Source organism: Osmerus mordax, chromosome 16 (genome assembly GCF_038355195.1).
Source record: "Osmerus mordax isolate fOsmMor3 chromosome 16, fOsmMor3.pri, whole genome shotgun sequence".
In the NCBI taxonomy this organism is placed as follows: domain Eukaryota; kingdom Metazoa; phylum Chordata; class Actinopteri; order Osmeriformes; family Osmeridae; genus Osmerus; species Osmerus mordax.
The window spans coordinates 11,581,729-11,606,376 of NC_090065.1; the positions used below are offsets into that span (position 1 = coordinate 11,581,729).

General features: G+C 46.2%; 3 protein-coding genes across 7 annotated transcripts; 2 read left to right on the forward strand and 1 right to left on the reverse strand.

The window, feature by feature from the left end:
- The first annotated feature begins 114 nt into the window (after positions 1 to 114).
- slc25a24l (solute carrier family 25 member 24, like) lies at positions 115 to 3,193 on the forward strand. The gene is made up of 10 exons (XM_067253835.1): positions 115 to 237; positions 324 to 450; positions 766 to 853; positions 1,101 to 1,212; positions 1,526 to 1,684; positions 1,805 to 1,942; positions 2,070 to 2,183; positions 2,308 to 2,475; positions 2,560 to 2,698; positions 2,788 to 3,193. The coding sequence occupies exons 1-10, from the start codon at positions 115 to 117 to the stop codon at positions 2,967 to 2,969; spliced, it is 1,350 nt and encodes a 449-aa protein (XP_067109936.1). The 3' UTR covers positions 2,970 to 3,193.
- Positions 3,194 to 3,578: 385 nt separating this feature from the next.
- On the forward strand, positions 3,579 to 13,622 carry fubp1 (far upstream element (FUSE) binding protein 1). 5 transcript variants are annotated; one of them, XM_067252332.1, is made up of 21 exons: positions 3,579 to 3,706; positions 4,356 to 4,449; positions 4,839 to 4,901; positions 5,416 to 5,451; positions 5,544 to 5,592; positions 5,697 to 5,743; positions 5,828 to 5,899; positions 6,016 to 6,073; positions 6,172 to 6,334; positions 6,453 to 6,551; positions 6,688 to 6,846; positions 6,962 to 7,064; positions 7,169 to 7,405; positions 7,539 to 7,699; positions 7,795 to 7,943; positions 8,044 to 8,120; positions 8,231 to 8,356; positions 8,700 to 8,774; positions 9,332 to 9,394; positions 9,821 to 9,978; positions 10,311 to 13,622. In XM_067252332.1, exons 1-21 carry the CDS (start codon positions 3,614 to 3,616, stop codon positions 10,317 to 10,319), a joined length of 2,091 nt encoding a protein of 696 aa, XP_067108433.1. In that variant the 5' UTR covers positions 3,579 to 3,613; the 3' UTR covers positions 10,320 to 13,622. The 5 variants fall into 5 exon arrangements, with proteins under 5 accessions (XP_067108433.1, XP_067108429.1, XP_067108430.1 ...); XM_067252328.1 differs by lacking the exon at positions 4,839 to 4,901; XM_067252329.1 differs by lacking the exon at positions 4,839 to 4,901 and having other exon boundaries at positions 8,237 to 8,356.
- An 83-nt stretch (positions 13,623 to 13,705) lies between these two features.
- miga1 (mitoguardin 1) lies at positions 13,706 to 24,468 on the reverse strand. Its single transcript, XM_067252333.1, has 16 exons — positions 24,356 to 24,468; positions 22,985 to 23,165; positions 21,498 to 21,669; positions 20,801 to 20,922; positions 20,450 to 20,582; positions 20,174 to 20,310; positions 18,987 to 19,107; positions 18,276 to 18,376; positions 16,943 to 17,061; positions 16,364 to 16,436; positions 16,188 to 16,274; positions 15,988 to 16,086; positions 15,688 to 15,822; positions 15,540 to 15,593; positions 15,301 to 15,417; positions 13,706 to 15,087 (listed from the first exon to the last, which is right to left on the reverse strand). The coding sequence occupies exons 2-16, from the start codon at positions 23,084 to 23,086 to the stop codon at positions 14,869 to 14,871; spliced, it is 1,791 nt and encodes a 596-aa protein (XP_067108434.1). The 5' UTR covers positions 23,087 to 23,165; positions 24,356 to 24,468; the 3' UTR covers positions 13,706 to 14,868.
- Between the last annotated feature and the right edge of the window lie 180 nt (positions 24,469 to 24,648).

A 24,648-nucleotide genomic window follows, 5' to 3' on the forward strand; every position in this document is an offset into this window, starting at 1 on the left:
ATAAACATCTATGCTTTTTCTTTTGCATCCTTCAGGCTATTGCGGTCCTGAAACCGATACCTTAGTTTCAAACGTTAAAATTTATTTTTTAACACGAAACTGTTTAATTGAAGCATGGATGCATTTCGAGATTTATTTCTTAAATTAGACAAAAATGAGGATGGCTTTATATCGGTAGAAGAACTTCATAATGAGATGAAGAAAACGGGAATTCTTTCAGTAGATGAAAAAGCTCGGGTAGCTTAAATTGTATTCCATACATTTTGCAATGCAGTCATCTATCAAAAACTGCACAACTGCCTAAATTGTTAAATTTGTTTCAGAGTGTTATTAGAAAATTTGACCAAGATGATGATGGACGTCTATCATATGAAGAGTTTCTTAGCTACATGATGAACAGTGAGAAGAAATGGAAAATCCACTTTCAGGATCTTGACAGAAACAAGTGTGGTGAGTAGGAAGCTAGCTAACAGGGACAGCCCGTCTGCTTGTTTTTAAACCATGAGGCTATGCAGTCTTATTGCAGTGGAATGCCTTTTGACTGTCACATTTATAGCCTTTTACAGATAAGTTTACCACAATTATCAGGCATACACTTTTGTTGACTGTACAATCTGTACAATTTGTTTTCAAGGTCAAAACTGGCAGTGAAAATGACTCTTATTGCAATTACAATAGACAGTCCACTTGCAGTACAAACAAATTCGTCAATAAAGCACACTTCTTATATCCCTGTGTATTCATATCCACCTCTTTTTTGATCAGGTGTGATTGGCGAGGAGGAAATCATACATTTGTTTAAGGAGTTAGGTGTGGTCATATCAAAGCCGAATGCAAAAAGAATAATCCAAATGTAAGATGCAATTCCTGTTTTTTTTTCCTAATTGCTAATGACCACTGTGTAAAATAGTATTTCAGTGACTTGTAATAATAAGTGCAGTGTAGCAATAGTCCATGTCTTCACCGTATAGCACATAATAATGAAATAATCCTTTTTCTAATAACTTCACACCGTTCAAACTGATATTATTAATTTGGTACATTGGAATTCTCTATGTGTCCACATGTTTTTGCTTGATAATTATCAATATTGTCGGTAGGATGGACAAGGACAACTCTATGACAGTGGACTGGGGAGAATTCCTTCACCATGTCATACTCAACCCAGCTGAGAACCTTGGGGACCTGGTGTCATCATGGAAGCACAGCCTAGTAAGATCGGTTCACTGCAGTCTAATCATTTATGGATATTATTAAAATTTACAATAAAGACAAACAATGTCAGTTCACTGGGCAAAATCACATACCTCATACATCACAAAATCCTGCAATATAACCTTTTGACTTGTGTCCTTACTTCTCAATGGCAGTACAAGAACTGTGTCAATATGTGATTTTGATACATTTCTAACATCTAATGAGCTCCTTTCTTTCAGCAGCAAAACAAACGGAAAGTGGCACCACCCCTGCACATTATGCAAAGTATAAGAATAGCTGCTCACAGAATTGAGTGTCATGTTTGTAGGTGTTTGATGTGGGGGAGAGCCGTGCAATGCCTTTGGAGTTTCCTGAGGAAGGGCCTGACTCAGGGATGTGGAGGAGGTTTGTCCTGGCTGCAGGACTGGCTGACGCCGTGTCAAGAACTGTGACAGCCCCCATCGACCGCTTGAAGACCCAGCTTCAGGTCGGCAAAATGTTCAACCATCCAGTCACCGCATACAGGTGCTTAAGGCAGTGAATGGATTTGTATAGTTCTTCGTTTCATATAGCTTGTGTGCGCGAACCATACGTGCGTGTTTTACAGGTGTACGGATCCAAGGCATTCTCTGAAGGGTTTCGAGGACTAAAGGAGGGCGGTGTGAGGGCTATGTGGCAAGGAAATGCTGTTAATGTGCTCAAAGGAACTCCTCAATCAACCCTGCAGTGCCTCATCTATGCCCAGGTGTACTGGAAACAAAGACCTCTAACATAATGCACACAATTCTCTATGCACTATGCACTACTATTCCATTTTTATACATACACTACAATCTCTCACCCTTTAACTGTGTGTTTTTCCTTCCTGATAGATGAAAGTATCCACCCTGTCTCTGGGTGGGCAGGACAGCCTCTCTGTGCAGCAGCGTTTTGGACTGGGGTGTTTCTCTGGTGCTGTGGCTCACGCTGTCTTCTACCCTCTAGAGGTATCAGAGAGCCTTGGCAGGTCTGAGTGCTTTACTGTTTCAATTGTGTGATATACTCTAAGATACAAGTATGATATGTTTATGTTACATTTGATGGCTGCCACTTTCTTCCACTATCTCTCAGGTCCTGAAGGTCCATCTTAACCTGCAACAAGCTGGCACGTACAGTGGAGTTTTAGGGGGTGCACGATTGGTTTTCAGAAATGAGTCTGTGGCCTCCTTCTACAGGGGCTTTAAGCCAAGCATCCTCTGTATGATTCCATATGCTGGTGTAGAATGTGCAGTTCATCAGGTACACTATACACACTTACCTAATTGAATCATTGTTATCTTTCACTTGCTACAGACTAATCGCGGTCCAAATCTTTGCTTCCAGTCAATCATAAGCTGGGCCAAGAGTGACCCAGTTTATAGCAGTGACTACAAGCTCTTCTTCTTCAGTTTTTTGGCCTTCGCGTGTGGACAAGTGACCAGTTATCCACTTGCAGTGATCAGGACACAGCGACAAGCTCAGGGTAACAGTTCATTCTAACAGCTCTAAATTGTGTGTTTTGTGTTGAATATATTAACTGCATCATGGTCAAATTATTTCTTTGTTTTTCAGCTTTCAGTTTACATTCGCCTACCTCCTCTAGTGTTCTTCAAGGACTTATCGGAATCTATGAAAGGCAAGGGATTCGTGGATATTACAATGGAATGGGGGCCAGTTTTGTAAGGGCAGTTCCATGTGCTCTGTTGAACTACACCTTAACCACAAAGCTTGAAATGCTGCTGTCCTCATTTTAGGCATTATCATTTTTTTTTTCACATTCATTTTTTCATTGTGTGATTAACAAATTATAAAAGCCCTCAGTTAATAGGTTTCTCTAAACAAAGGCAACCAATGCATCTGTATGATGACACGATCTGAATGTTGTCAGTCACAGGAGTTTACCAAGTCTTATTGTGGCCCCTACATCATAGAAATAAATATTTACAGTGGTGTAATAGCCTACATGTACACTGGTAATTAGAAAGGTGATGCTGATTAATTGCATGTACATGATGTAGTCCATGAAATGTGTCTGGACAATGGGTGTAAGATACATTTTTAGGGGAACTAGCCATATACTTTCATCACAACATGTACTCCAAATACATTAAATAACTGCTTTTCCCCAAATATTTTGGATGTCTCATTATTTGAAACTCATATTTAAGCCACCTAAATTGAGGCAAAGGCGTGTTCATTTAGTTAAACATTGGTATTTGCGCGCAAAAGTGGTTTCTCCGCGGTGCGGTCCAGGTACAGTACTGCTAGCTGTAGACACCGTCTGTACTCGCGAGGATTGTAAGGCCTTCCCATGTCGCAGTAGCAGCGCGAGAGTCCCCATCAATGAAAACGGCCATCTTCTCTGTCTCGAGCACAAGAGAGACGAATCGAAGCAGATATGGCTGACTACTCGAACGTGGCTCCGCCGTCCTCAAATGCTGGTGGTGGAATGAACGACGCGTTTAAAGACGCACTACAGCGAGCACGACAGGTAATAATTGTATATTGTTTACAATGGTAGCAAAAATAGGTTAAATGGCTAACTACTAAGCCGCTTGTAGCTTGATTGCGATCGGACTACACTACGTTCGCTCACTGGCTACATAAGCCAACTGCGGCCTTCCTCGTAATGGAAAGTTGGGGCGAACAAAGGGATGTTGCAACGTACCATATTTCGTTAGCTAAGTGTCTAGTAAATTATATCGGCCGTTTAAATTATACGGCTGTGGGCTTATCTAATAGTTTTGGATTGTAAGATGTAATGTGTAAACATCTTAAGCAGCCTAACATGGACTATACTGTAGTCAGCTAGTTAGCTACTTTCCACCACAGTGTTCTTAGCGTGCGTGAGGAGGCGTCAGTTTTTGCTGGAATGTGTTGCTTACTAGTACATGGAACTGTATGTGCAGTGGAAATAGATATCGTCCTTAACTATTTTTGGACTAGCACGTTATATATAGAATATTTATATTCAAGTCAACCATACATTAAGCATGTCGGTGAAGGTAATTAATAATCAAGACACATTTCATCAGGTCTGGTTGTTAGCTATCCAGCTAACCAATATTTCCGGTTAGTAAACTACCTGGTATCCGTGCATGTTTTGGTTTCGAGTGTCTTGCATCTCTTTTCTATTACAGATCGCTGCAAAAATTGGAGGAGATGGTGTGACTCCTTCACCTACAACCAACGAATTTGGATACGGTGGCCAGAAGAGGCCCTTAGAAGATGCCGGTGAGTTACAAGCCACCGAGGCCCTTCGGGCAACGGATGCATAGCTACCTTAAACACATGATCGTTTTCCCTTTTAAATTGCACACAAACTTGCTATGAATGCTTTGCATGGATGTTTTTAGTTGTAGCTACGCCTTTGGCGCAGCAAGACAAGTTTGTTAGCACAATTGGAATCGGATTTAAATTGCAATAATAATGTTACTTAACAGGGTTTTGCTGTGTAAAAAAACTTCCAACCCATGTATTCCTGTACTTTGCATTTCTCCTCGTGATTTCAGTACTGTGCGCATTTCTCCGTGAGAGAGGCGAATATACTTAGGTTTTTCATCCTGGTTTCGCCGTGCCGTTTTCTTTTGTATGACTGTGTTCATTCTATTCACTCTATGTAGATGACTGTTGGACAAGTCTGAACAGTAGAGGTCACCGGGAGGGAATGAGCTCTCCTTTCTCAGGCAGGATCCCTTTGCTCACCATAGGCATCTAGGCCAATTATCTGAAGCTGGACTCTTAGTACTGTGAATGCCTAGTATTATGTTGGCTAGTTGATGTGGTTCATACGTCAAAGTGGTACATGCTTGTTCTTTTTCTTACCTGTTGTCAGATTTGTCATTAATACCGTCAATAGATCAAATTTTATTTGTAGGCTAATATTCTGTGTGATTTAACTGTGTGAAATAGCCTAAAGGATTTGCCAGTATTGAATTATTTCCCTTTTGAAAGTATTGTGCCTTTAAGAGGGCATAGAGCTAAGAAGCCTGCTTGTTGCTTTTGTTTTTTCTCACAAATTTTAAACGTAAATCAGTCTTTCTTACGGTTTATTATGATGCCGTTTTGAGGGCAGTACCAGAAAGCGATTTCTCCACGTCAGAAATATAGACCCTCAGCTCCAGCTCTGAGGATCTTGGCAGGCCACCTATAAGAGTGCCACGTGACTCCTTACACTGTCTTTTCCCCCTCTCTTTATAGACCAACCAGAAACAAAAAAGGTGGCACCAAATGACCGTAAGTATCTTGAGATGGGATTTTTGTGTGTGAATCCAAATGTTTTTTTTTTTTTGGTTCTGTCATGTCTGACAATCTTGTGTTCCTTGCAGCATTTTCGGCAGCAATGGGTGGCATGGGAGGAATGGGTGGTCCCTCAAGGTTTGTTTTCTAAAGGTTTCTCTTCCAAAATGATGCATCCTCTCACTTGATATTATTTAATGGCCTTTCTTTATTTCATATTCTTAAAAAAATACGTAATCTAGATCGTCTTCAGAGGAATTCAAGGTCCCTGATGGAATGGTTGGATTCAGTGAGTTAATCAAAAGTTTTCACCTCAGCATACTACAGATTGAGATGGAAAAATGTGTGTTGACATTCACATTTGTTATTTTAGTTATTGGAAGAGGCGGAGAGCAGATATCCCGCATGCAACAGGAATCAGGCTGTAAAATACAGATTGCCCCCGGTGAGTCTAGTGTACCGAACTTCAAAATATGAATATTAAAGTTCTCAAATGGTTTCATATTTCAAGTGCACTTGTTAATCTATCTTTGGACTGACTTTTCCCCTTCTGTGATGCAGACAGCGGAGGTATGCCTGATAGGTCGGTGACATTAACCGGATCCCCCGATGCCATCCAGTATGTAGCGTTCCCTTTTTAAGACGCTTTGTAGTGATGAATACCACACTGGACCCTGTAGTGGAGCATCGGTGACACGCTCTTGATGTTTCCACCAGGGCTGCTAAGAGGCTGCTAACAGAGATCGTGGAGAAGGGAAGACCAACGCCTGCGTTCCACCACAATGAAGGACCAGGCATGTCCGTCCAAGAGATCATGGTCCCTGCCTCCAAAGCTGGCCTGGTGATCGGGAAGGGGGGAGAGACCATCAAGCAACTTCAGGTGAGGGAAGCTCGGCATCTTGGTCCCCCTCGGTAACATGGCTTTTCCTTCCATGTATGTTGCATAAGAAAGCCTCCACATGTTGTTTTGACTTAAACAATCCTGTTTCACCCACCAGGAACGAGCCGGCGTGAAGATGGTCATGATCCAAGAAGGACCGCAGAACACAGGCGCAGACAAACCTCTCCGGATATCTGGAGAGCCTTTTAAAGTTCAGGTAGGTCATCTCCACGTCACCGTTACTGCAGCCAGAAGCCGCCTAACATGCCGAGTGTAGTATTATATTGTCTGCATGTCACCTGTATGAGTCTGGTTGTGGCGTTAACCTTTCGCCTCTCTTCCCCCCCCCTCAGCAAGCTAAAGAGATGGTGATGGAGCTGATCAGAGAGCAGGGATTCAGGGAGCAGAGGGGCGAGTACGGCTCCCGGATGGGAGGGGGAGGAGGCGGAGGAGGAGGTGGCGGCGGCAACGGTGGCAACGGTGGAGGAGGAGGAGGAGGAGAAGGCTTAGATGTAAGGCTGACTTTGGACTGTTGCTGAGAGGTGTTGATTGACTGAACGGATTTCCCCATTTCTATGTAAGCCAAACTTGAACCAAAAATGTTCTTCCGGCCCGTCCCCACCTTAGGTCCCGGTCCCTAGATTTGCCGTGGGCATCGTGATCGGACGAAACGGAGAAATGATCAAGAAAATTCAAAGCGACACAGGTGTTAGGATCCAGTTCAAACCAGGTGAGTGTCTGGACTATTAACAAATCGAGTAACCCTCAGCAGGTTACTAAGGGAACCCCCTCCCCCCACTGGCACCAGCCCGTAACTGCTTGTTACCTCCGTAGATGATGGCAGCACGCCGGAGAGGATAGCTCAGATCATGGGACCTCCCGACCAGGCCCAGCATGCAGCGGAGATCATCTCCGACCTGCTGAGGAGCGTCCAGGCTGGGGGGCCTCCCGGCCACGGGGGCAGGGGCCGGGGTCGGGGCCAAGGCAACTGGAACATGGGTCCCCCTGGGGGCCTGCAGGAGTTCACCTTCACTGTCCCTACCATGAAGACTGGCCTGATCATCGGCAAAGGTAACCCGCTAATGTTGCACCCACGCTTCCCAGCATCCTGCCTGGTGCTCCTAGAAGATACGCCGTAGAGCCGGGAGTGTGGAGACATGCGGATGTTTTAAGTTCCGTTGGCATCTCTTCTACCTCTCCACAGGGGGCGAGACCATCAAAGGGATCAGCCAGCAGTCCGGGGCCAGGATCGAGCTGCAGAGGAACCCTCCGCCCAACGCTGACCCCAACATCAAGATGTTCACCGTCCGGGGCTCACACCAACAGATAGACTATGCCAGGCAGCTGGTCGAGGAGAAGATTGGGGTGAGGTTCTTACCAGTGCTTTCAAAAGTCTTTCAGAACCGTTCATGATCCTTGGATGGTGGTTTGACTCTCCACTGTTGTTTGGCTGTTCTCAGGGTCCGGTCACACCAATGGGAGGCCCTCATGGGCCCCCTGGCCCCCCCGGCCCACACGGTGGCCCGTCCCCACACGGCCCCCCTGGGCCTCCTGCTCCCATGGGCCCCTACAACCCGGGCCCCTACAACCAGGGACCACCAGGGCCACAGTGAGTTTCTCTCCAGCCCCACCCCCAAATATTTTCACACTGTGATCTAACAGAGGATTCAAGGTGTCTTTTTGCCTCCCCCCCCCTCTCTCCCCATCAGCGGTCCTCCTGCTCCGTACCAGCCTCAGGGCTGGGGCAACGGCTTCCCACACTGGCAGCAGGGCCAGCCAGACCCCGGTGAGTACCACTCTGCACCGGCACTGTGGGTCCTCCACAGGAGCTCCTGGGGAGCCACGTGATATTCCAGTTGGAGCAGAGCAGAGAGCTGATGTGTGCTTGTGTCTAAGGTAAAGCAGCCGCAGATGCCAACGCAGCAGCCTGGGCAGCCTATTACTCCCAGTACCAGCAGCAGCCTCAGGCCCCCATGACCCCAACCGGCGGAGCCCCGGGAACGGCACAGACCAACGGCCAAGGTAACCTTCCCCTTGCAGCCTGCTTTACGTCGCCCCCTCCCCGCTGGGTTTTCAAAATCCCACATGCGTAGAATAGATAGTCTCCTAAACGGCCATGCGATGGGTGCCGTAGCCCAAAACTAAAGCGCGCAGTTTTAGCTTGCTTTGCCATTACTTTATGCTTTAACCAGTTGCTTTGGCTCTATCCGTCTTGCATTGCATTTAGCAGGTTGGCCAGACAGAATAGGTTTTTTTTTTTTTTTTTTTTACCTGGTCGGGGTCAAGAGCCCCACCTAGGCAGGTGGAGGACTAACTGCAGCCTTTAAAAGAATGGTTATCAATTATATTGTACCATTTTTAACAGGTGACCCGCAGGCTCCAGGTCAGAGTGGACAGGCAGATTACACCAAGGCCTGGGAGGAATATTACAAGAAATTGGGTATATAAATGCCCCCCGTCCCTCCAAACGCAGCTTCAGCGTACACTAAGCGAAATGAGGACCAGTCTAAACGGCAAAGGGACTTGGAAATGACAACCCATTACATTCTCTTTTTTTGAGGGGGGGTGTGTGAGAGACTTCCAGAGGTTGGGCTCTGCTGGCTGCAGTGACCGGTCACAGTCCTCTGCTGGAGAGACTCTCAAGCCTGTGCTGTTTAGACTGCTGTACTTTCTCTACCCACAGACAGGTCCAGAGTAGCCAGGGACTGGCAGAAGAAGGAACACTGAGCAAGAGTAGCTTAGCAACACAAGCCTTTAGGCCTTTTGTCCATACTGTTGACTTGCTAACGTGCTAAGATTGCAGTACTGTTATTGAATGCACCCATATAAGTTTTATAGTTGCATGTAAACCTATTCTTAAAAAAAAAAAAATTATGACCATCAACTATTTTGGTTGAGGCTTTTGGGGGAGGGGGCTGCATGTTAAGGGTTAGATGTTTAGAGAGATGTGTTGAGGTTTTGCTGCTGTGTTAACCTGCTTTCTGCATAATGTTTTAGGTCAGCAGAGCCAACAGCCACAGGACTACACCAAGGCATGGGAGGAGTACTACAAGAAACAAGGTGACCATTTGTAGATCAGCCTGTTCTACAGTAACATTTTCATAGTATTCTTACAAACAAATTCATATCACCAGGTCTTTACAACGCCACACAAGTTGGTTTGTGTTGGGTTTTTCTATTTGGGATTAGCCCAGTGTAACTTTAGTGTTTCTGGGTGGCTGTGCCCCCCTCGCAGCCCTCTGCAGTAGAGTGTCTGTACTCACAGCTGCCCTAGAGCAAGTCAGAAGGATTCTGTCCCGCCACCCAAAGGACGTGTGCTGGGTTCGTTCCCCTTCTCACACTCCTTTCACTAGGAGTCGCCCCTCACCTGACCAGTGACCTGACCGGCGGTCGCTCTGCGCCGGTCTCTGTGTATTACTTCTCTCCTGGTCACACCCCCTGGCTGTGGTGGCGTGTTAGTAACGATGTGATTGGCTCCCTCCGCAGGCCAAGCCGCTCCCCAGGCCACGGCGGCAGCAGCGGCTACCCAGCCAGGCGGCCAGCCGGACTACAGCGCTGCCTGGGCAGAGTACTACCGCCAGCAGGCTGCCTACTACGGCACGGGGAGCCCCCAGGCCATGGGCGGAGCCCCGCAAGCCCCTCAGGTACACCCCGGCTACGAGCCTCCCCCCTGTTCCACCCCCCCCTCCCCTTCCACATCTGTCTCCTGTACTGTGACGTCTGTATCTCTTGCGTCAATGCTCTCTTAACCCCCATTTCCACTCCCACGTTCTCAAAATATTTCTTTATGTTCTTGTGCATTAACCCCTTCCTCCCCCGCAGGTTTTTACAGGTTTCCAGTGGGATATGCAAAGCAGCAGAATTAACTAATACATTTTTCTCCCTAAACAGGGCGTTGATATATATTTTGGGAAGCAGAGTAATGTTTCTGCTGTTAACATGCAACGTATTTTTTTTATGTATTTCTCCTGCACAGGGCCAGTAATGTGAAGTGGACATAAAGTAAATGCTACATTGTCGAAACAAATCCTTTGTTAAATGTTTGGATGCAGACGCCTTGATGAAGATCTTAATTTCCTTGGTTTGAAAAGTGTTTCACATAGATGGCAGATTCCCCGGAGAACAACTTTTTTTGCTTTTTTTTCCTTGTAAATGAATGGTTTGTTTTTAGTGAGGTTATAATACATATGGTCATTCCAGCCTTGTATCGCTATGTGGTTAAAACTCATGTTTAATAACTGTAGTCATTACCATGTAAATCATCTCAGTTTTTAAATGAAATGCCTGTTGTGTTTTGCAATAAAACTAAATGAAACCTTCTGTGTTGGTAAGTTGGGGAAACAGACGAATGGGTAATTTAAAAAAAATCATGTACGTTTTTGTTTTATCTTTGGGGAAGTAGGAAATCTAAATGCAGGCCATCTCTCTTTTTGACTGTCCAAATTTGCTGACTGAAAGTTGCGCTATCCTGTCTCTGTCTCTCTCCAACTGTCTACAAGGCTCCTGGTTATGTTGAAGTCGTGCAGATCTCTCGAGTGGTTCAGACCTTTTCAATTTCCCTGTCGTATTGACATTGTGATGCACCTCGTCCTCATTGACTAGTCATAGGTGGATGTGTCTTATAGGAAGGCTTAGGGTTGGCAAACGTATGTTACTCATGCATTAACTGCAGTTGTTTGTGGCATTCTGTCTCATGTTTAGCCTGGATTTCTGACTGAGGTCGTTTTTTTTTTGTATTGCAATGCTAGTCATTTCCTCCCTAACAGGCAAGTTTAGAAAAGGGGTAAGCAAGAAGTTTTAACGTGTTCGCCAGAAATGTTGTCGCAAAAGTGATGCATATATATATTTTTTAGTGTTATTTTTTTTTTTGCTGCTCTTTTTCAGGACAGGTAACTTGTTGCTGTATGAAACTTTCATTGCATTCAAGTCTGTTTTCTCCCCCATATCAAAATGTTTCAAAGCAATCCCAAATGTATAAATTTGCTGGATTTGAAAACAGTTTTTATATTCCCTAAAAAGATGAAGTGGTTTTTTTGTTGCTCTGCCCATTGTCTTAGTATTTATCCAGCATAAGAACATAGGTTTGTAGGGTCGGGGGTGGCTAAGCGGTCCTGCATCCGTGCGTTGAGCCCTCCTATACTGTAAGTACAAATACTGTGACTTAAAGAAAACCAAGTTCCTGTTTTGATGTGTTTCCTTGAGCAACTGCAAAAAAACAACTTATAGTGTGTCAAATTACAATTTCCCCCCATGTTTTGGGTAAGTATCATTAGAGGCAGAGTTCTTTTGAAATAATTTGCGATTCTTGAAACGTCAATGTCTTTTTGACTGATAGGACTGTTACACCCCCTCACCCTTTCTGTTTTGCAATGCTTTCCTAACCTGTACTGTTTAGGCTCTGAAACCATATAGTATGTTTCATTTTTGCATTGTAGTTTATTGTTCTAGACCCTTCTCTGTAGGTAGGAATGCCAGTCGGACTGTTCTTTTGTGAACTCTGAACTGAGGTCCTCCAATATGTAAGCAGTGTTCTCAATTCCAACAAGTTAACCTGCTCTTGGCAGAATATTTCACTATTGATAGGCAGCTGAACTATGATAGATAAATACATTTTAACTGCTTTGTGCCATTTCTGCTAAGACGGCAAACGGAGATCGTTGATTTGTGTTCGACAAATGCAATTTTGTTTGACATTATTCCGAAGTTGCACAGTAATGTTTATTGATACTGTGTTTCAAGCACTGTTTTAACATGGCATGTGAAGGTTTCTGTTAACTGATGTCTATTATCAGCATGTGGATTGTCAGTAGATCAAGTGCTTCAGATTAGCTAAAATTGATGTAGATGTGCAATTCATCTTTCTTGACATGCCAGTCGAAATGAGCACTTGTATTGAAGGCTGTTGAATTGAGTCAAATGAATGACTTTACCTGTTGACTGATGGCAAACAGTGCAATGTCTGATCTTTGCAGTGTCATCCCAGACCTTGCACCTTAGGTTCTGCTGCAATAACACAGGTAAGCGAAACCTAAGGAACAGTGTTTTACCTGTGATCCAAAATATGACCTATATTACATGCCCAAGATGCCTACCCTGTGTAGTTACATGTAAGATGCAGCTGTGCTTAGCATAAGTCATGTCCAGGATTTTGATTTGATAGCCCTATTTAGTGTGAATTACTTGCATGGTAATGCATTATTGCGTCATGTTTTTGAACGTTTTAGACAATGCAATACAGTTTAGGTCTCCAAGCTGAGTTAGCCCAGTCAGTATAGTATTTCACTGCAGTGTCAGAGATATTTGTGGTGCATTTGAAGGTATGTCAGTATTGCCTATGATTTGTGCATTCCGGTAAGTCTTGCAGTGTGTCGATGATGCATTTAGTTCTAGTCTTGTTCCTCTGTAACATGATTTAGAACGTACTGCATGCAGTGCTGGTCGGAGACCAGTAAATGTGCATTCTAATGAGTCGAAACAGTCAAGTACATATGCCCATGCTGTGAAATTGGTGTGAACTTGTCTATGCCCCACAATGCAGTGCAAATACCTTTCAAACTGCTGCCTTCACTTCTCACTCACAGTGTTGGAGGATGCTGCAAGCGTAGGTCATAGAATCAGGCCTGTGGTAGTTTGTCCCCTAAGGAAGAATCCTTTGAGTCTATCCCACTGCTGAACGTAAACCATTCGAGAGCTCCAGTGATAAGGTAAACAAACAAAAAAGCAAAGCAATGCAACTGAATGCAGATTTCTGTGATTGCAAAAGTACATTCTGTGACTTGTCTTTCAAACCTAGTCTGTTGATTTTTGCCATAGAATTTTGATAGCTGTCTGATAGCTTATTTTCATATGTCATGATTCTCTTGAATGCCTTTGCCACTCTATCATCAATAAGGATTAGATATGACCGTGCTTTAGAAAGTTGGATGAAGACCAGGAACTGTTGTACCCTTTGTGGCTTTCAATGTCATGCTTTTCACTACCGTTTGGCAGTAAATTGGATTGGTTTCTTAAAAACAACAAAAACAGCAAATGAGTCCCTGCTAGTTTAACACGTTTGCATATTTCTATATGCGATTGAGATGCTCTCTCTCCCTCTGAGCTAAATGTTTCAAGACAGAGTTCGTGGGGGTGTAGAAGACAAAACAGAAGGGAGAAATTTGGAGCATGCCTTAGAGGTAAACAAACAAGGTTTTCTGTGCTGTGTATATTATCGAATGTATTTTAATTTGAAATTAGTTTTGACTTCTGCATTGTTGCCACGTCTATGAATAAAGTTGTAGAGATTTGACCTAGTCTGTTCATTTGAATTCACTCCTGGATTTGTACAGAACTAAGTTTAATGCAACAAACAGAATTGGAACTATCCACAGGGAATTCAATGTCACAGCAACACATTTCTGTGGACCATTTTTATTTTTTTTAAACTGAGTTTATTTTCTTACATTCCAATGTTGCCCACATGACATCCCACGATATTGCTTATAAGTAACTGTAGTGACCTGTCGTGTGTCAGTCACGCCATTGTCGTAGTTTTATTGGTTATGCCCACAAGGAACACGAGTACAAACCAGCTTATAGGCAATACAACAATTAACAGGTGAGTACAATACATTCAAAGACGAGACACAGGGCTGGAGCATGAGTACTAAAGACAGTAAGGCTGTATATTTAGTGTGCTCAAAGACCAACATGGTGACTGCCACAGTAAAACATGCCAGGGACAGCCTGGGCACTGCAATATTCCCTATTTCTAGTTTAATGCAAATAGTTTATATTTCTTCCAAATCTGTAGAATAGAATGGTACTATTGACTTTCACCAAGGAAAAGGTTACTGATATACTTGATGCTCACTGTTTAGATTTACGTGAGTTACATTAAAAGGTCTGGTAATAATTTGGGAGAGGATCACTTTTACAAGGCATGTTAGCAATGTGAGGCCTTAGGTTATACAGTGAGCAAAGACTACAGGTCACAAAAGCAGACCAAAGTAATATTTGCCATAATGTCAGCTCCCAAACCAGACTGATGACCTGCCCATGGTTCACTAGCTGATTCACAATGCAGGGTACAACACGGCAAACCATGACTTGTGTAAAGATGTAATAATATTACATATGATGTAAAACTAATTTTAAGCTTTAAAAATAGAGATGTCACACATACCTTTCAAGTACAATAAAATAAATACTAAGATAAAACTGGTGTGCAAAACAGCACAGAAGATCCTTGTACGCTGTTCTCTTCAAGTACTATTAAATTGACAATGCATATCGATCAGCAGAAACCTTCTTGTCAAAACGCAGCTCACTGCAAGTTTACACAAGCGCAATCGTAGGAAAAAGTAGAACATCCACATTTGACGTGCATTGAAATGGCACTGTAACGAGGGTGAGGTGGCGAGACTGCACTTCTGAAGAACGGTGGGGGTGGGAGGGTCACCATCAGAACGGGTGAGTGTCGTCATGGATGTTTGGGTGGGACCTCCCCATTATGGGAGGGGGGTGATGGTGATGGGGGAGGAGGAGCGCGTCTCCTAGAGCACGCGTGCCTCCAGGAGGGCACTAGGCACCAGAGTCACCTGGGGGCCGATGCAGCCGTTGAGGTGGCGCAGGGAGTCGGCCCCCAGGTAGGCCAGCAGGAGCTCGGAGCGCCGGTGGAGCAGGTGGAGCATGTCCTCTGCCAGGCTCTCGGGGCTTGAGTACCTCACCTTCTCAAGGTCGAAGATATCCTTCAGGAAGTACACCACCTGGTCCTGCAAAGTGGTTAACCGTGAGACACCGAGTTAGGAGTTGGAGGGGCAAGACTGGTGCTTCAGAACCCGACATGGGATTTCTGACATCAGGACCAGTGGTGCGGTCTGGTACATAACACGTATGACGCAGATGACACCCAGGGTTCAAAGTGCAGTAGAACCAAGCTGAGCATTACGACACCCAGGGTTCAAAGTGCAGCAGGATTGCATTACCTTAAAGAAGCAGCAGAAGTCGTGCAGGGAGCTCTTGGGCCCCAGGAAGCCCCACGCCAGGACGGGACTGATCTGCTCACACACAGCATAGACATGGGCAATGAATCCATCAGGCACCTGAGGACAACAGATAGGAGAACTTCTCAATTGCTGTGGTAGACAGAACTGGTATTGATGACAGGCTTCCTGGGTGTCGGGTATGGGGGGGGGGGGGGCTGTTCATTCAGGCAGTCCTCTACCTTCATGTGCTGCCTCTTCTGCTTCAGCACCGACCAACAGCTCGACGCCACGGCCTGTGGATCCAGACAGGGCCAACGTGAGTGGAAAAGCACAACACAAGTCATTGTGTTAACTTCTCGGCGAGGAGGCTCTCCCTGCCAAACTCACCGTCTCTTTGAAGGAGTTGTTGAGCCAGCGGTTGTTGACCACGTTCTGGATGGAGATCGGCGGGTTCTCGAGGTCCTCAAAGGAGTCCATGAGGATGAAGTCCAACACGATGTCGTAGAAGTTCAAATGCTTGACCTGCCCCGTGGGAGGACGAAAGGAGGATCGGTTTAACAGGCATCTAGTACGGCTACATACTTGATATAACCCAGTAAACTGAGTGTTTAATTTTAAGATATCAATTATGGATAAAGGGACTGCCAATATGTCAGTTTTGGGTGCCGGTTTCCAGTTTGGTCTCACCCCTCGTGTGGCCAGTTCCACCTCTGTGTTCTCCCAGTGCTCCGGGTGCTCCAGAAAGGTAATCATCTCCTCAAACACTTCCTCAAATCTCTTTGGGCTCTGTCGGCCGAAAGAGTCCCAGTCAGTTCGTCAGGTTGACTTTTTGCGTTCAGCACGTCTACATAAGGACAGTCATGTGACGTGTGGGTATCTTGTCTTACCTTACGTGCTTTTACAATGATGGAAGACAGGATCTTCTTCCCTGTGTCAGCCAGAAATGTCCTAGTTGCTCTTTCACACAGGATAAGCTGCAGGTGACAGACCGTAATAATAAGTACACAACATCGATGTAGCACAACTGTTATATTGTCATAGCGAACATGGTTGAGATGTATACCTGGCACGCCTGCCTCACACAGTGCAACTTGGCCAGGAAGTCTGTGTCCCCGAGACATTCCAGCATCTCAGTCCTGAATACGACGCAAGAAAGGGACATTCCAATCGTCGCCACAAAGTTACAACCACAGAGTAACTCTGTCTTATCTTTCAACTTCATCTTGACTGGTACAGAGTGAACTGCCAGGAAGGACATAGCACAAGTATACGATCACCTGAGTGATGATCTGAGAGACCCATGTAGGTGAATCAGTCGGTGTACGGTGGTATAACAGTCGTAGAACGGTGGTGAAACAGTCGTAGTACGGTGGTGAAAGTCGGTGTGCGGTGGTGAAAGTCGTAGTACGGTGGTGAAACAGTCGTAGTACGGTGGTGAAACAGTCGGTGTGCGGTGGTGAAAGTCGTAGTACGGTGGTAAAACAGTCGTAGTACGGTGGTGAACCAGTCGGTGTGCGGTGGTGAAAGTCGTAGTACGGTGGTGAAACAGTCGTAGTACGGTGGTGAACCAGTCGGTGTGCGGTAGTAAAACAGTCGTAGTACGGTGGTGAAACAGCCGTAGTACGGTGGCCGTGCGTCCTACCTCAACACCCTGCAGGAGATCTTCCCGTCCTCAGCCATCTGCAGTGCCTCCTGGTAGAAGGGGGAATGGCCCAGGGACCCCAGGACATACACACTCCTAATCTCCCTGTGTTCAGACAGCTGAGGTCCAGCCAGGGGAGGGAGAGGGGGGCAATGCAGTCATGGATGTGGAGGGGAGAGAGAAGGTTCTGTAAGAGCAAAGTACGCCCCTGATGATGCCCCTATGGTGCTCACTGTAAAACAGTGAAGCTGTGGGTCTTGAACCTGAGAATCCCTTGAACTTGAGACACGACGACCCTTCTAGCCACAGATTAGTCTAGGGTCAAGTCCTAGGTTGGTCTGACATTACTGAGAACAGCTACTGTCTTGGTCAAACGCGCCGAGTCTAGAAACCAGACACGTCAAAAACCAGACAGGTCCCTGCACTCCATTTTGATTACAGACAACACAGAATGGCTTGCTTCTGAACAGTGCGCTGGTGGCACAGATGTAGGAACATTTAATGCTATTTATAGTGGCCTCCTCCACACGCCGCAAGAGCGCTGACCTACTTTTAAATGGTGGAGCTTTAACTCAGCTCTCCCCAGCCATAAATGGCAGAACTGGTCAGAAGTTAACATGAAGACGGGACCAGAAGCATCCTTATAAGGGTTGGCGTTTTTTTATACAATCAGTCTTTAATAATACAATCAATAAATGTTTTTAAAACAAACTCGAAATCTCTTAGGGAAGTTAGAAACAGAGACTCCTGTCCGCGAGTGCAAGGGCAGACCAACCTCCTCCTGGGTTCACCAGTGAGGAGAGATGACGGGGCTGCCCTGGGTTGATTAGAGCGTTTTAAATCAGACCGCCCCCTGGGAACAGCGTCACTGCTCTCCTATACTGGTCCAACAGCTCCTGACTTAACCCCCCCCCCCCCCCCCCACACATCCACCTCCAACATATACACACCATGGAGGTGGAGAGGACACATGGCCGTAGCTGCTGTCATGTTGTATACTGTGGGGCTGTAGTGTACTACAGGGGAGGTAGTGTAGTCTTACAGCTGAGGTAGTGTACCACAGGCATTTACATTTATTCATTTAGCAGACGCTTTTATCCAAAGCGACTTCCAAGAGAGAGCTTTACAAAGTGCATAGGTCACTGATCATAACAACAAAATAGCCACAAAACATTGCGAGTAGCCAAAACATGAAGCACACATTGTGACCAACCAAAATAAGTGCCAAAGGGAAGAACCATAAGAGCATGTAGTTAAACAAGTTACAATTAAACAACATGAACCGCTATAAGGCATAGTAGTGTAATACTACAGGTGAGGTGTATCACTTTACCTCGGCGGCAGACACAAAGGAGTCTGTGGAGGCGATGCTGGTGGAGTCTCTCAGGTAGGGGTCGTCCAGCTCGTCCCTCCCCGACATGTCTGGGTTCTGATCTGAGACAGGAGGACACGGCACAACACCTCAACTTGTCAGATCACGGGAGCCATCAGGGACGGGCCAATCGGCTCCTTTAGAACGAGTCGGAAAGACTCTAGGATGTTTTATCCTTGTGCTTGAACTACAGAGACGTGTCAGAGACAAGCCATGTGGAACAGGAAGAGTGCTTTGGCCTGATGCCAGCAGACACATTAGCAGCACTGTGCTCAGTGCATGGACAGAGGTTAGCTGCTATTGTTAAGCACACTGGGCTTGAGAGAATGTTATGGCTGTGGTTAGCTAGGGGAGAGCTGCCTTAAGGAACTCAAAATGAATAATCTGTCAAACAGATTATAGCACTGGGGGTATTATACTCTTCAGTGACACTAGGATTATAATATCAGGATATAACTCTCAAATGTGTTGTATACACAGAGGGAAAAAGCATTACTTATCGTTAGCCTCTGTGTACTCAACAGCATAGGTAAAGAGGCTTCAAAGACAGGTGACAGCTGTTGTTACAAAAGCTGGCCCACAGCCGATGTTTATCAGGGAAGAGGACAAGTGCCCTGGACGCAGTGTGCGAGTCTGTGTGCGTGTGTGCGTGTGTGTGTGTGTGCGACTCACTGCTGTTGCAATGGGAGGAAGGCTCTGACATCCCCAGAGCTCCCTCAAACTCCTCCTGCAGGCGGTAGGCCCTCTTCAGCAGAGACTCCAGCTTCAGGATGAACTCTGCACTGATGAGGTCCTGGACACACACGTACACATTTAACAACCACACACATCTGACCCACTGTCAGGGTGCTTTCTTTCTACACGTGTCTATATTGCTAGGACAAAAAGACATATTCACAAGCAGGACTGTGCTAACAGGGTATTGAACCTACAGAAGACAATGCCGACTGGCAACGTTACATTTTTAGATTGGTTGGTTAGGGTTGGTAGTTGGTCCAGGTTATTTATAGACAAGCCTTAAACTGTGTATTGGATTAGGCCTATTTGGAAGGACACTGGTATGTTCCCATAAAGTGTGGTCGTACACTATCTTGCCCAAGTACCCCAGGTCGGACCTAAAGTTTAAGGTAGGGATAAACATCCAAACCAAATCCAAACAAGAGTATTGCATTTCCCCTACAGCGACACAAACTACACAGCTCTCTCTGCAGGTGGAGACATCTTACAGTAATCTTTACTAAGCCCCCCTGGGGAGGCCCCACGGTGTCTTAGTACCGTAGCTGTTAGGAGGCCCAGCCCCACACACAGCTGCCGTTTGGGTGCCAAAGATCCCAGTCTGCCCTCCCAAGCCTTTCTAATCACTTTGTGACCTCAAGACAGGTAATGCTAGACTCTGGGCCATCTTGCAGGCCTCACAGCACAGGTTATGTCAGTATTGGATTACGAAAGGGCTTTCACATGATAGACAAGATTAACTCTATTAGATGTAATTGGTCAACAGCCCCTCAGAGAGCGAGGCACACAGGGGGAGGAGTGCTTCCAGAGAGACAAGGACACAAGTCAGGTCTTCTCCTCAGGAATCTTTAGAGTGCATGCATTGACTTCTTCGATGAACGTTAATGATATTGATATTTCGGCATTAAACACAAGTGTTTCCCTCTCTAAGCACAGTACATTCCTGTAGACGAACACATCACAGGCCTTACATCGAACAATTTTGACCAACCGTAGACACACATTTACATGTTTTACGACAAACCATAGATAAGAGATGGCTAAACGGTTTCTTGGCGTGTGCTTATGTGACATTGTACAACGCGAGTACAGGGTCGTGAGCAGGGCTGGTGTGTCGGGCTCACCTCCACGCTCTCCTCTGCGATGGCGTCCCCGGCCCCCAGTCTGACAGAGGAGCAGCTGGCCTCGTCCTCAGCCTGTCTGCTCCTGAACGTCAACGCCTGCTCCCATCTCCTCACAGCCTCCTCAAACAGCTCCATACCTGGCCGCCCCCCACACACACACACATGCGCGTATATTTACCCAACATGCACCTCTCGTCTCTGCACTGAAGGCATTACAGACTCGGCCGCACGGTACAAGGAGTTTGTGGGTGACAGTGTGTGTGTGTGTGTCCTTACCCATGAGGTACAGGTTTTCCGGGGTAGTGACAGGAATATTGACCATGTTGCAGATGTCATCATCAGCCTGCCTGTCCCAGCAGCTGGAGCCGTTGGCGCACGTGCAGCTACTGGAGGAGTTAATGCTCTTCACCTGCGGGAAGGACACACACACAGTCATCCCTGAGGTCAACACACACATGAACCACCCTAACCCGGATCACTCCAGCTTTCCCATCTGGGTGGGATGACATCACGGGGTGCTCAAATTGCTCCTGTAGGCGTGCGGATGTTGATGGTCTGCTGATAAGGAGCTGGTAGTGTTGAAGGCTGGTGAGGACGTGGAGGTGTGTGTTTCTAACGGGCGTGTACCGAGGTCAGGCTCTGGAGGGATCCAGACAGCTTGCTGTACGGCCCTGCGATGGGAAGAAGGCCGCAGGAGTACCCGTTCTTCGAGTTGAGGGACAGGGTGAGCTGCTGTCGACTGCCGCTGTCTAAACAAAGAGAGAGCGCGAGAGAGACACGGAGGGTCGTGTAACAACGTTTGTGTGAGTGGGCCCTCTTCCACCGCCGCCTCCACCACCAGCGCTCCTCCTAGTAGACCTGCTCACATGAGAAGCTGGAACAGCAGCCTGCCCTGCCTTTTAGTTACAAGCTGAATCCTCTCCCTGCTGCCTGTGCTACAGTTTACAGTATCGCTGGGGTAACTGCACAAGTCTATACAGGCTAAACGGATCGGTTCCCTTTCTTCTGCACGGCCAAGCAAGTAAATCATCAAGCAACATAACGTACACTTACATAAAGTACATCCTCTTGTTTTGTATATCATGCATTGTGCCCGTTACTGTAGCCTTAACAGTACGATTCCCCCCCCACCCAGAATCTATACATTACTACTCTACTCCTTATGAAGCCTGTGAAGATGGCATGGGCAAAAAGCTACCAGTGTAGTACCAACTTGATTCTGTCCCTAAACTCTGGATCAAAACACTACATTAGGCTCAGCAGTAGGGGAGACGCTGCTCAAACGAGGATCCCCCGAGCACGTCGCCCTGACAGCAGGCCGTACCTTTCTCCAGGTGGACTGGGGAGGGGAACTCAAACCCGGCCTGCTCCCACTGGGGCGGCAGGGCCTTCTTCCTGCCCTTCCTCCTCTGGAAGTGGCGTGCGAGGAAGAGGAGGGAGACGGCCCCGAAGGCCGTGGCGGCCATCAGCTTCTTGGTGCCAGTGCTGAGGTGGACCTGAGGGGAGATGAAGAGGACACCCTCAGTCTGGTACTCAGTCCAGGTGTGGACAAGAGACAAACGCGGGCTGGACCTGGTAGTGTTACGTTCTATCTTGTCAAGCAAAGACATCCAGAGACTGATTGCGACATTACTGGCTTCAGGTGGGGACGTGACGATCTGCACTAAACCCCGTCAGCCCTGGCACTGGTGGCATGTGTGTGTGTGGGGGGTTGAAAGAGAGCATGGAAAGCATTATAGTCTGTCATAATGAAACAAAAAGCCTCATATCTGTTTGAGCCCTATTAAACTCTTATGAAACCTGTATAGAATTGTATTCACGGTAATGTAAGGGGCTTTGACACAGAGCCTTCTACATTAACAAAATTACTACTAGCGAAATAGAAGATTACATAAGGGGTGGAGAGAGATGACAGCTGTGACATTCACTTCCAACCCTGGCTCTTCCTGTCTAATGGGACAAGATATGGATTGGTTAAAACATAGCTCGTTCACACCAGCAGTTCATCCAGGGTCTCTTTCCTGTCATCAAACCATGTCGCTAACAAATACCCAACATGCTCCCACAACATCCCAGCTGACATTGGAGACTTGACTGCGACGTGGTTCCAAACACGGATGCCAAATGCCTCGACTTTCCCTGCCCTTTCACCAGCTGCCAATGTGTCTCCACGGCAACACCTCACCCCTGTCATTAGAAGCAATCAAGGTGAGTCGCTGGCCAACATCCCTCCTCTCAAAGCCCTTGGCCTAGGCACGGTCCAAACAAACAGTAGGGGTTAACCAGACACATGACCTGTGATCCTGTTTAGTGCACGCTTCCTGACATGGTGCACTCATCAGAGGAGGTAGAGAAGACTGGGGCAAGGCTCACTGCTGAGCTGGAGGCTGGAGTTCATATCTGAATTCGCACCACGGCTGATGAGGAAGACACTTGTCATCGAGAAAACGTTCCGACGCATTTCATTTCCATTTAGTCATTTAGCAGACGCTCTTATCCAGAGGGACTTACAGTAAGTACAGGGACATTCTCCCCGAGGCAAGTAGGGTGAAGTGCCTTGCCCAAGGACACAACGTCATTTGGCAGAGCCGGGAATCAAACCGGTAACCTTCAGATTACTAGCCCGACTCCCTAACCGCTCAGCCACCTGACCTGATTTCAGCGAAGTGTTTTCCATTTTGATTTGACACAAGGGTACATGACAGTTCCCCCTTGGTGCGAGTACAAAGGACTCGGTTCAGCTTCCTTTAAGTGTAAGACCTGATGTAGAACCACTCCAGCACTCGACCGCCAGAGACTTGCTTTCCTCACCTGCGCTAGGGAGTTGTAGACCGAGAGGGGTAGGTCCACCACCCGCAGGGCAGCCACCTTGAAGGAGAGCTGGGAGCTATTAAGTGTCTCGTCCGTCATCATGGCCGTCTATCCATTTCCCTGCAGGTACAACGCTCTTAACCTGTTCCCGCTTCCATCGTGCTCCGGAGGGGCTGTGAGGCTGTGGAAGATGACAGACATGGCATGACAGGTTATAACCTTGGGGCAGCTCTGGCCGAAAGAGGGGATAGTGTTATTACATAAGAACCGTGACACTGGCCTGTCACACGCAGTTCATGTTAATTCAATCCATGACCATACACCCATACATAAGTAACATCATACATAAGTTCTCTCGATAAATCCTTACCTTCACTGGTAATGTTGACATAAGAGTGACCATTATAAAACACTATGGAAAATATGCATGAACAAATAAGTCAGGTGTCCAAGGATGGTATGCTAATGCTATTATTGTCACACCTTTATGAATTATTGGAAGGCTGGCCAACGTTTCAGATATTTGATAGTTATGCCACCATCTACTGGCTTTTACTATCTGACATGATTTAGACGTCAGTAAAGTCTCCAAATAAACAACTACATAGAACTACTTATTTCTGAAAATAAGTCTAACTCCTATCAGGTAGGTAATCTTGAACCTGTCCGCTTGGCACGACAATGCAATACATCCAATTATATTGACATGAGAAATCCCTACGTTTTTCTCAAGTGGTAGGCTATGCGGTTGGAGCCATCTTCTGAGCTCAAAACAACAGGGCAATGGATATACAATACAGATAGCAATGTCATCCATTCATCTCGATTGCCCAATGCCCCTAGTCAACAATTACTACAACGTAGTACGCGACTCAGCTAGTAGTTAATTCGCATGGTGGACTGGGATTCGATCTAAGTGCAACAATTTACTTGACAACCACAGCAATCCAACACGGTCAGCTGGGGATATAGACACGTCTCTGGCCAGCAGCATGCCTGACATTACAGGTTCACGCAACTAGCATCTATCAATAACTCGTCTAGCTATATGGAAAAGAGACTTAAAATCTAAATTACAAATTACAACTCGTTGTCAAGCTGTGCAACGTAGCCACTGGTCAAGGAGGAGGCAGAGGAGTACTTGCAGGTCGCGTCGTTAGTTAAAGACTAACCTGTCCAGTACTAGCTAGCAACGCATTTCTTCCTCTAATGGCTTGCCAATGAAGGCTACTACTAGCTAACGCTACGTATCAAGGCGAGCTAAAGACTTGCTAACCACACAGCTAAAAAGCCGGCAGTCAGAAAAAAATATTTATCAGTTTTACAAACTCAAACCGTTTTTGGAATTGCCCCATTTTTCCTTCTATTTACCTTTCAGTATCTTCACAGGGCCTCAGCTTTAGCTATCCCTCGCACGACCAACTGGATGCACTGTCGACCGCCATGAACCGGTGACCGCAAACTGGGCAAATATGTTCCTCTGTCACAATTTTAATTGGCTTTTATTTTGAAAACTCAACGCATCCAGCTTGAGTTCTACAAGCTGGATGCGTTGAGTTCTACAAGCTGGATGCGTTGAGTTTTCAAAATAAAAGCCAATTAAAATTGTAAATGCATTTGACCAGTTGGTGGCGCTTTGGCTGGGTTTCTTGTCTTTCTCCACC